The 10,929-nt window shown below is 39.2% G+C and overlaps 1 protein-coding gene across 1 annotated transcript in view; it reads left to right on the top strand.

Annotated features, from left to right (window-relative positions):
- Positions 1 to 10,929, top strand: part of LOC123984526 (contactin-associated protein-like 4) — a 79,404-nt gene that overhangs the window by 50,130 nt on the left and 18,345 nt on the right. Inside the window, exons 8-16 of the mRNA XM_046071448.1 lie at positions 324 to 533; positions 670 to 816; positions 2,477 to 2,744; positions 3,284 to 3,433; positions 3,546 to 3,717; positions 6,733 to 6,839; positions 8,523 to 8,642; positions 8,809 to 9,009; positions 10,905 to 10,923. Of these exons, the coding sequence (XP_045927404.1) occupies positions 324 to 533; positions 670 to 816; positions 2,477 to 2,744; positions 3,284 to 3,433; positions 3,546 to 3,717; positions 6,733 to 6,839; positions 8,523 to 8,642; positions 8,809 to 9,009; positions 10,905 to 10,923 (1,394 nt within the window). The remainder of the gene's footprint in view (positions 1 to 323; positions 534 to 669; positions 817 to 2,476; positions 2,745 to 3,283; positions 3,434 to 3,545; positions 3,718 to 6,732; positions 6,840 to 8,522; positions 8,643 to 8,808; positions 9,010 to 10,904; positions 10,924 to 10,929) is intronic.

Genomic DNA, 10,929 nt, shown 5'->3' with positions numbered 1-10,929 from the left:
GAGTAAACTGGGATACGGAGTATACTTTGTTACCAGAGAGAGAAGGAGAGGAGAAGAAGCCGCAATTCCTACTATGCTGTTGACAGTAAAAATATATCAGAGTAGGATTCATTCCCTGAATAAAACATTAGGAAAAAACTTTTTACAAAAGACACAATTTCTACAAGGGGAAAAAACTCACGAAATGACCTAAAACGATATGAAATTCAGCAAGCTCATTAGTTATTATCAGTATCAATTCTAACTAATTTTATTTTATCAAAAAGACAAAATAAAGATATGAACTTTGTTCAGATTCTCATCAACCTCTCCTTAATCTACAGTCAACACATATTGATTCCATTCCTTGTCTTCCAGGCAGGAGTTTTTCTCCCGACAGCCAGCATCTTGTGTCTCTGGGCAGCTTGTTAGATGACCAACACTGGCACCACATCGCAGTGGAGCATCACAGCTCTCACCTCAACCTCACTGTGGACAAAAGCACACTATGGGTGCAGATTCCACCAAGGTTCACCCACTGGGACCATGACCAGGTGTGTTTGTCTTTGTGTAGGGGTGGGATGCACACAAACAGTAGAACACCTAGTCACACCTGCTCAAATGTAATTTTTTATATGTATTTATTTTTTGTATGTGCTTGCCTGTATGTTCATGTTTTTCTCTGTACAGATGAGTGTGGGAGCAGACCAGGGACATGGCTCTCGGAGGTCAGTCAGCCCACACAGAAATTTCCACGGCTGTTTGGAAAATCTTGTTTACAACGCTTTGAACCTGGTAGACCTCGCTAAACAAAACGACCACCGGGTCACTGTCAAGGTAAACTGGCTCACAGTGTGCTAATTAAAAGAGTGTTTGTACCACATGTGCACTGTAGACACCAGAGACATGATATACACTATGACATTTGGTGGATGCGACAGTATATCTGATGTATTTGACATAAAAATATCTTTTGTCTGACTTTGAAAGTAGCATAAAATGGAATGTATATGAATATTGTACTTAAGTACAGTACTTGAGTAAATGTACTTTACATTACATTCCACAAATGGGCATGGAAAATACATGTTTGACTCGATGGCAGGTGTCCATTAAAATCATATAACAAGACACAGTTCTAAATCACTGGACAAGGGACTGTTTTCCAATGCAACAATACTTCTGCTCGATGCTGTATTACTCAATAAAATATAAAAATATAGCAAACCTAACCATGGGTTAAATTGACTACAAACAAGCAAATTAGGATTTATAAACAGCATGTGTTGTTTTACCCTGCAATGGTCTAACGACCTGTCCAGGGTGTACCCCGGCTTTCGCCAGATGTCAGCAGGGATTGGCTCCAGCCCCCCGCGACCCTGTACACAGGATAAGCGGTTGGAGATGGATGGATAGATGGATGGATGTGTTGTTTTACTTTGGTCAGTGGCCGGGGCAAAAGAACAGTCATACACTGTGAATTATCTGGATATAGAAACTCCACTTTGTTTTGTGGAGTTCTTTGCTTCCTCCTTGTCTATTATATTATATATATAGAAACACCTCAGAATGTGTTATTGCTTACACACCAGATATTTACTAAATCTATATCTGTCCATTATGGATCAACAACTGTCACTGCCTCAAAAAATACTGTTGTTTCAATATACGCTACGTCTGTGTGTTTTGCCGGAAAGCTGTTGTTCAGCAGCATCATGATCAAAAGACATAAAATGACAATAAAGCTGAAAATGTAAAAGTCTAGGTTAAGTAAACAATATATATTTCTGAATCTTTATCTCTGAAAAAGCAAAAATGTTGTCTTAAAGTGCACTTTAAAATTTTAAGAAGTTAGAAAAATATCTCCTCACTTACTCGCCTTTCACTGTAAATGAGAAGGCATGTTCGTGTATCTCTGCGGCATTCACCTCTTCAGTCTGCATTACTGTATATAGCTTTAACTACCCCGCAAAGAGCTTTCAGATTTGATCAAGTGTCTGTGTGTTGCATTCTCCACTGAAAATAGAAACCCAATAGGGAACCTGGGATGTATCATAGCCCTGTTGGTGCCCTGGCAGTGCACTTACTGCAATTACCACTTCTCAAAACTATGAGCCTGCATACAGAGATGACCAACTGCTCCCAGTCCCTTAATCACAGTTAGGTTTCTCACTCTCTCCTACTCTCTTTTTCTGTCTCTCACCCCTTCTGCTCCCCCATACTTCTTCTACGACCTTAGAAAGCTGTTTTGTGACATTGGTGCCTTCAGTTTGGTCTACTGGTGCTTATTCTAAGCCTGGCTATTATCATTATGGTAATGCACTGATGCTCTTTAAGGAGACTTGCTGATGAGATCTCTGTGCAGCAGGGCTGCCACGCTACCTCGCTAAAGGATTCATATTCATGCGTTATCGTGTTTTCCCTCTTTTCCTGTAATAATTTCTCTCTCTCTCTCTCTCCATATCTTTCCTCCTCTCCTCTTCTCCATCTATTTCAGGGTAATGTGACCTTTTCTTGTGCTGAACCCGTTTTTGTTGCAATGACATTCACCAGCCCCCAGAGCTTCCTCTGGTTGCCAGGGGTGACAGAGCCGTCATCACTGGGCACGTCGGTGGGGCTTCAGTTTCGGACGTGGAACAAGGCGGGGCTGCTGCTGACCTTTGATCTCCCAAAGCAAGGGGTTGTGGTCTGGCTGTACCTGAGCAAAGCTAGGCTTCATCTACAGATCCACAAGTCTGGGAAGGCGCTCCTAGAGCTCAGTGCAGGTCAGTCTGACCCCTAGCTTCCATCTGAATCTTTAATTTCCTCACCATAAGTGTCTCCATTTGTGTGAAGGAAATGACTTGTGTTTTTAGTAATGTAACGCAGCATGAGCAGAACGTCTTTATTTTAAATGATGTAATTGGTCTTTTGTTTCTGTGAGTGTCTTTTTGCAGAAAACTGAACACTTACAAATGTTACTTTATACAGTATATCCATTAAAAGACACAGAGCTGACAGGACAGACAAAAACACCTTCACGTAAATTTCCATTAACAGACAATATGAAAGCAATGCCAGCAAACCTGAAGAGCAGGGTAATCCATCCGTCCATCTTGCTGTTGAGTGTTTGAGCCAGAATTATTTCCAGTTTCAACAGCATTGTATGGTAGTTGAGCCCGGCCTCTGACCTCCCTGTGACACAGAGTAATCCCAGATAATTTCCCTACACTGAGATTTAAATCTTAACCTTCATGAACTTAAAATTTAGACAGTCTGAATCTTTTTGTACAGTATGCTGTATCTTGTTTGCATGTGTCCTCAGGTTCAGCTCTGAATGACGGTCAGTGGCACTCTGTGGAGCTGATCTCCAGACGAGGACAAGTGACTGTTGCTGTGGACGGAGATGAAGGAGCATCTGCTCACGCCAGCCCCTCATTTCTTGTTTCCACAGGAAGTCAACTTTTCTTTGGTGGTAAGAGAGGGATAAACAAAAGAACACAAGCATTATTCTCACAGGTTCAGGGTGGACAGCTTACTCTGTATTGTTTGTTTGGCTGACAGATGTTGTTTTCTTTCCTGTGCAGGTTGCCCTGCGGAAGGGAGCAGCCAGGAATGTATGAACCCCTTCAAGACTTTCCAGGGCTGCATGCGTCTCCTGACTGTGGACAACCAACCGGTGGACTTGATCATGGTGCAGCAGAGGCTGATAGGAAACTACAGCCACCTTCAGATTGACATGTGTGGCATCATCGATAGGTAAAACCTAAAACAACCATTTGTTTCATAATATTTATCCAGAGGAGACTGACGTAACAAATGCTATGCTAAACGCTAAATTTGTTTTGACCTTTTATTTATCCACGAAAGGTCTGTTCGGCACATATTATTATATGTGTGTTACAAGACATTTTTAGAAAAGAGGAATAATGTTTGATTTTGTTGTCACTCTTTCTTTGTAACCTCAGTTAATCTCCGTCTGAAGGCTCTGTGACTGGATTATTAGACAGCAGTGGATTGAATACAGAAGTAATTATGGCAACAGTGTTCCAGTCTCAATGTGTCCCAAACTGTTTCCTTGTTAAGAAAACAATCCAGTTATTTTTGTCTGTCTAGCATCATATGAGGTGCAGCTTTCTCTCTCTAAGATGACATGTGGTTTTGTTTTCTTTTTTTCTTCAAAATGCCATTTATTTGTGAGAAGCAGTGGTACAGTCTCGAATGGACTGTTACAAAGATACACTATCCAGGAGACACACACACATACATGCAACATTTAGTGTTGGTAGGCTCTATGTCTTTGTGTGTGATTAGGTGGGGAAATATTTTTGCGAAATTGTGTCAGTGGAAAGAAAGTATTGGCAATATTGACACCATCTTGCTCATGTTGATGTTTGGTATGTTCTGGTCTTTTCAAGAGCAGCAGATCATTCCCATGGGGAAAACCAATTTCAAAGTGTCCTATATAAACTTTTGTTCTACTGTGTGATTAAAGCACAATACAGAGTATTTCCTTAACTCAAGTCAGAAACACCAAATTACCTAATGTGGGATTTTGACCTCAAATGAAGCTGCTGGTTCATTATGATTCTGTTCTTAACTGTATTTGTGCATCTGTTTGTGATTAACTTGTGCATTTTAGATACTAATAGCAATAAATAGCAGAAGAAGATCAAAGTAAAGTTAAACACAATAAAAAAAAATCCTGGTGACTCAACTTTGATGGACATCAAATTTTATAAGCATATAGAGTCATATGCTGGGGACTTTGTTGAGCCAACACAGATATTGTACACTGAAAAATCCAATATCACCATTGGACAGAATCAATATTTTAGACACTTCTGTATTATTAAATACTGGATAAACTGTGGCTTCTAATATGTCTTTTTTCTCTGTCTGTTTTGCAGAAAATGTCAAGTCACGCTCCATTGTGTCATTTTAATGTTGTGTTGTGTGTGAGAAATAACACATTGCTCTCAGACATTACATGACATTAGACCTTTTTCAAAATCATTACAGCCCACTTGTATATGACATACATATTATCTTCTGAGCAGCTTTTGTTTCAATAAAATGTCAGCTTGAAAGATTGACTTGCACTTCTCCAACCCCTCACCTTCAACCTACCGTGTACTTTCCTGAAATAAGCACTGCTTGACTGGTGAATTTATCAGTCTCAGGGAAAAAAAGACACACTCTGCAAGATATGCACATTTGCAGATAAGCGAGGCAACAATCGACTGCCAGAGTTTATAATGCATATATTTAAAAGCAAAAGGTAGCAGAGTTAATACAACGTACTGCACCTGCCTCCATCCTGACTTACTTTTAGATAAAAGGAAAGCAAAGAAATTGGTGCTAAAAATCTGACAAGCCTGCTGACTAAGGATTTTTCTAACAGCGTATTTCCCACTGACTGAAAGATTAAAAATACATGCTGCTCTCTCTTTCTCTCTCAGTCTCTCTGCAGTCACAATTTACTGACCTAATTTCCCCTTCCAAATATGTTTACCCAGTTGCCGCTGAGCTCCATTCATCCCAACCTATATCCCCTTTGTTGCTCCCACCCTCCTTCCCCTCCTTCAATCTTGCACTTAACCTAATCCCCCTTTCTGGATTTCTCTCTCCCTCTTTCTCTACTGTATCTCCATAATTTTCTCTTTTTCCTCTCACTGTTTCCCATGTCTTAACCCTTTGTTAGCCCCTAGCTCAGTTCTAACACAGTGTTGACATTTAGATGGACAAAGTCCAACAGCAACAAAGTTTTCTCAAACTTGTTTCACTGTGTGTATTTTGGATGCCACAGCCCATGATAAAAGTGTCCATGAAGTAAAATAATAACACCAAGATTATTTTCCCATCAGAGAAACCACTGTTGATCAACAGGAATCTTTCAAGTCAAGTCCACAGAAGACAATAAACAAGCATTTCTTAAAGAACTTTCTTCCATTCAGCGTTCTCAGAAAGATGTTTACAATGACAGGAACATTTAGGAGTGCCTTCGCCTCAGCCGTTATTGGTATAGGGACACTTTTCTGAGCACTTACACTTCACACTGCCTCAAACACGTAGTTACACATATTCATTCATGGGGACTAAGTGCTGTCCATCATGACTGCTGCTGTGGAAGGAAGGACAAGGAGAATCAAAATAGCTATTTACTCCCTCTGCATTTCCCACTCAATCCTATATTCATAGAGTCAAATGTACCAAACAATTAGAAATGTGAAGCGTTTAGGAAGAAAAGCCCTTGAAATTACAAAGCCGCTGTTTATTTTTTTTAAGTTTCATTATGACTGCCCAACTGGATTAAAGTGTAAGCATTTTATTATTTATAATTATTAACAAATTCTTTCAAAAGATAAAACCAACAACAAAAGAAAAGTCTAACCAAAGCCTATTAAGATATTGCTTATGGCTTCATGTCATATATTGTAACCCTGTTGTCATGTCATAACATCGTTAACAACGTTGCACTGGGTGACATATACTTGATATATTAGGCAGTACAGCCAGAAACAAGAAGTATAAGTTATCAAATTAATAAACACTAATGTAAAGTACAACTGCTTGAGTAAATGTACTTCCCACCACTGGTCATCCACTTGTTGGTTGTCTTACATTGTTTCTGTTCCGAAGTTGGCTTGAAAGAATATGTATAAGTCATGAGCAATAAAGTTAAACTGAGGGTGCCTCTTTAACAGAACGAAAGATTGAGGGGATTATTTGGATTGGGAAGTCTAAATATCTACTATTTTTTTTGTCACTTAGGTGTTCTCCGAGTCATTGTGAACATGGAGGCAGCTGCAGTCAGTCATGGAGCACCTTCCACTGTAACTGCTCCAGCACCGGCTACAGCGGAGCCACCTGTCAAAGCTGTAAGGGCACGAAGCTTTGCTGGTTGTTGTTGTTTAAAGGTCACAAACACCTACATGTGTGTGTGTTTGCACTCGTGTTCACATGTTTCCTGTAATGAGACAACCTGCTGCTTTTAACTTGAGGTCCCTGCACACATTGCTGTGGCACAAGGGTCAGGCTAAGATCAAACCTCTTTCTGGCAATCATTTTCTGTGCGACAGTTGAGCAGTCTCAGTCCTGAGGAAACCATTTGAAAAGAGGGAGAGGGGAAGTAAAAACAAGAGAGGAAGATAAAGACAGCTAGAAAGGTTAAAAAAGAGGGACAATTAAGAAATAACATTATATGGCTCTACTTTAAAGATACTCTTCATTAATAGTCCAATTTCAGCACCAAAGCAGATACTTTAGAGAAAGATGTCTTCTCACCATCCAATCCTTTTGAGCAAAATATGACGGTGTGTTTGTTTGTAAGTCTACACGTTCTTTTTACTTAAATTTTTCTAAATGAATAATGATACTTCAAATTAATTACATAGAAATGGTGGTGCATTCAAACCCATTTATTAAATTTTTTAATTGCAATACATCAGATAAATATCAGTCATAGACATCTTTAGCAGCCCTGTTTGCATGTCAAGATAACCTTAATGTATTTGGTGTCCTGTGTGAGAATCTCAGCCCTACTGAGCATCGTCAGTTCATTACCATATAGGCCTAACAGGGGGGGCTACAGACAGAGGGAACTATATCGGATTTCTTTCTTAGTGTTACACGAGGAGAATGATAACACTCTCACACCTGTCTTTTAAGTATGAAGCTACAGCAAGCAGCGGGTTAGCTTAGTTTAGCATAAAGAGTGGAAACAGGTGGAAACTGCTAGCCTAGCTCTGTCCAAAAGTAACAAAATCTACCTAACATCAACTCTAATTAACACTATTTATCTTGTTTGTTTAATCAGTACAAACACAGTATAGTATAAAGAGGACACATGGTTTCAGGGGGGTTATGTGCCACATTATTCCTTAGCCTGGCTCAATAAATTCCCCCTGAGGTGTATTCTAATTGTTTGTTTTTTCTTACATATATTAAATTACATTTTATAATAAATTTATTTAGTGGACACCTCTATCCAAAGGTACTTACAATGAGTGCATTTCAACCATTGTTAAAGTTGTCAATCAGGTAGTGATGAGGTGGGTGAGGAAAGGAAGGAAGTCGGGAGCAATAGACTGAAGAAAGTGAGAGGGCATTGAATCAAGAGGTCAAGTGGTTGGGCGGTGGAAGGTAACCAGGGTTAGTACTTCACTTGGAAAGAAGGGTGAAAAGGAAATTAGAAAAGGAGATGAAGAAGTGGTGTCAGCAGGTGGGTGCACAGTGAATACTTTGGCTACAGTATGCCTGCATAAAATGTTAAAGCAGAATGCATTTGCCTTAAAAAATATAAACTGCATTACAGGTTTTTATTTAATATTATATTGTGCCTTGTACTAAAGGATAATTGTGGAGAGGAGTGTCAGTATGGATTTGTTGTAGGAAGAAGCAGTGGAAAAGTGTGAGACAGTCTCTTTTCATCTCCACTGTGAATGCACTTCCAATGCAGTTTTCAACCAAACAGCACACAAAAGTAAAGATAATGTATACATAAATACCTGTGATGTTGTTATGGTGACAATGAAGCTGTGTGTTTGTCTCTCTCTCCTCAGCGATATACGAGCAGTCCTGTGAGGCGTACAAACACAAAGGCAACACGTCAGGGTATTATAACATTGACGTGGATGGCAGCGGACCCATCAGACCACAGCTAATATACTGCAACATGACAGGTAGCTGACACACACATCAAACAGACACCCTCTCTCTCTTTCATCTTGCCTCTTTTTCTGTCTGTCAGTTCTGCAGAGTAAAACATCTTAAAGGGAAAATTTACAATATATACAAAATTCATGCTGTGATTTTTTTCTCCTTATTCCTTTTTTCTCTGTCTACCAGATGACATAACATGGATGGTGATCCAACACAATAACACAGAACTGACCAGAGTCAGACCGTCGCCAGGAAAGGATCAGCACTCAGCTTACTTTGAATATGCATCTGAGGAGGAGCAGCTGGCGGCCATCATTAGTCATTCAGAGCACTGCGAACAGGAAGTGACTTACCACTGCAGGAAGTCACGCCTACTCAACACACCGGGTAAAGCTTGTTGATATTCTGTGACACCACATTCAATCCTACAAAGGAAATTGGAGTAGGAACTGGGAGGGAATTCTCCAAAATGAGTAAGTTGGCTCTTGACAAACTTGGATGATAAACACAGGGAAGGACACTGCTGTAGTCTATGTCACTGATGATGCAATCTACTCCAAATAAAATTGTGCATAATCTTAAGATGTCCATTCTACTAATTTTACACATTATGTTGGAGAGTACTACCCAGCCTCTGCAAACAGTTGTAAAATGTCTTCTGTGGCTTTCTAAAGTCTGAGAAAATAGCCCTGATGATTTCATCATGGTTGGATTTATTCCAGGAGTGTTGTATTAGATTGCATTAGTTTAAAGGAGAACTATTATACTGCTTTTCCAGTCCTATATTGAAGTTATGTGACTCCTGTATGGCAGCTTTGCATGATTTAAAGTTAAAGAAAATAAGCATTTTCTATCTTATACTGGCTCTTAATGTAGGCCTTCATTTCAGTCCCTATCTGAAACAAGCTGCAGATGCTCCTGTCTCTTTAAGCCCCCCCCCTCACAAAGCCCTCTGTCTTCTGATTGGCCAAGACCTGAAGCATGTTACCGGGCTGTTTTTGCTGCTGAGCGATACAGACAGAGAGCCTTTCCGAAACTAGACCCTCGCCACTTCCACTCTGGTCAGAGTCACCCTCACAGCCAAATCGAGCTACCTACCCGCGTAGGGTTTCGGACGAACTACCCTCTCCCCCCAGCGTTAATAGGATCTGACGTTACCGCTGCAGCCTAGGCCTACTGACTGCTACAATACCTGTATGAAATAAACAACAGTTTATTTACTTTTATTTTACAGTTTGTTTTTTTGCAATAAAAAAACTGAAAGCATTTTGTCATTTATTCCGTGTTTCTGTTTGTGCTGAATATTTCTTTAAGAATGTGACTTTAGACATCACAAAAAATAAATTAGGCTATATTCTTTTATGAAAAGATTTATATTCATTGTAAAGAAAAGCTTAGGCTATATATTTAAACCTCTGTCTTATATGAAAAATATTACATTCACTAATACAACATTTCAATATAAATCAAATATTATATTGAAGAATTATATAGTCTGAAGAATTTAAAACAGTTGTATAAAGACTATTTTTCTTTAATTCCTTTGTTGCTTGTTATGTGATCCCGCTGTGTATCCCGTTGTGTCATGTTCTATTGTTCTGTTGTTTACTGTAGGCTATTTTGTTTTGGCTGAAGATTTTCATATAAGATGAATAGGCTTACGATTCAATAAAAACAACCTTTGTATTGTCTATCGGAGCAAATGACCCTATATGGAACCGAGCTGTTGGTACAAAAAGCAGCTCAAAACAGAGCGTTCAGAACAGGAGGAAATCTGAGGTTTTGGCTCACAGGGATTTCTTTTAGATATTTTAACCTCATTATTTGAAGCGTTGACCATGTTTAACATGAACATTGTAACATTGTCGATAAATCATAAAAAAGAAATGGAAAAGCATAATAGGTCTCCTAAATGTACCTGATAAATTTGTGTATATTGTGATCAGAAAGCCTGTTAAGAAATGTTAAATAATCATTATTGTGGTTTATTATTTTACATTTATTAATCACAGAATTTGTCAAATGAACAATATTTGCACATTTGTCGATTCTGCATTTTACAATTAGGTAGACGTGCTTGAATTTAAATGGTAACTGAACTTCTTGTGGAAAAGTCATAGTAGACAGATTACTCCAAGCAGAGTGTTTTTATATGTTTTAAAACATGTCTGGTAGGGATCTATAATCATTACATTTTAGTTTTAGATTTGGCGTGTTGCAGTAACGCTTAACGCTGGGGAAGTACAATGCCCTGACAAGTGACACAAATTTGTGTGTTGCAGACGGCCCTCCACTCAGCTGGTGGGT

The sequence above is a fragment of the Micropterus dolomieu genome, linkage group LG15 (genome assembly GCF_021292245.1).
Source record: "Micropterus dolomieu isolate WLL.071019.BEF.003 ecotype Adirondacks linkage group LG15, ASM2129224v1, whole genome shotgun sequence".
Classification (NCBI taxonomy): domain Eukaryota; kingdom Metazoa; phylum Chordata; class Actinopteri; order Centrarchiformes; family Centrarchidae; genus Micropterus; species Micropterus dolomieu.
The sequence above is the reverse complement of the archived record's forward strand: the minus strand, read 5'-3'. Positions and strand labels throughout refer to the sequence as shown.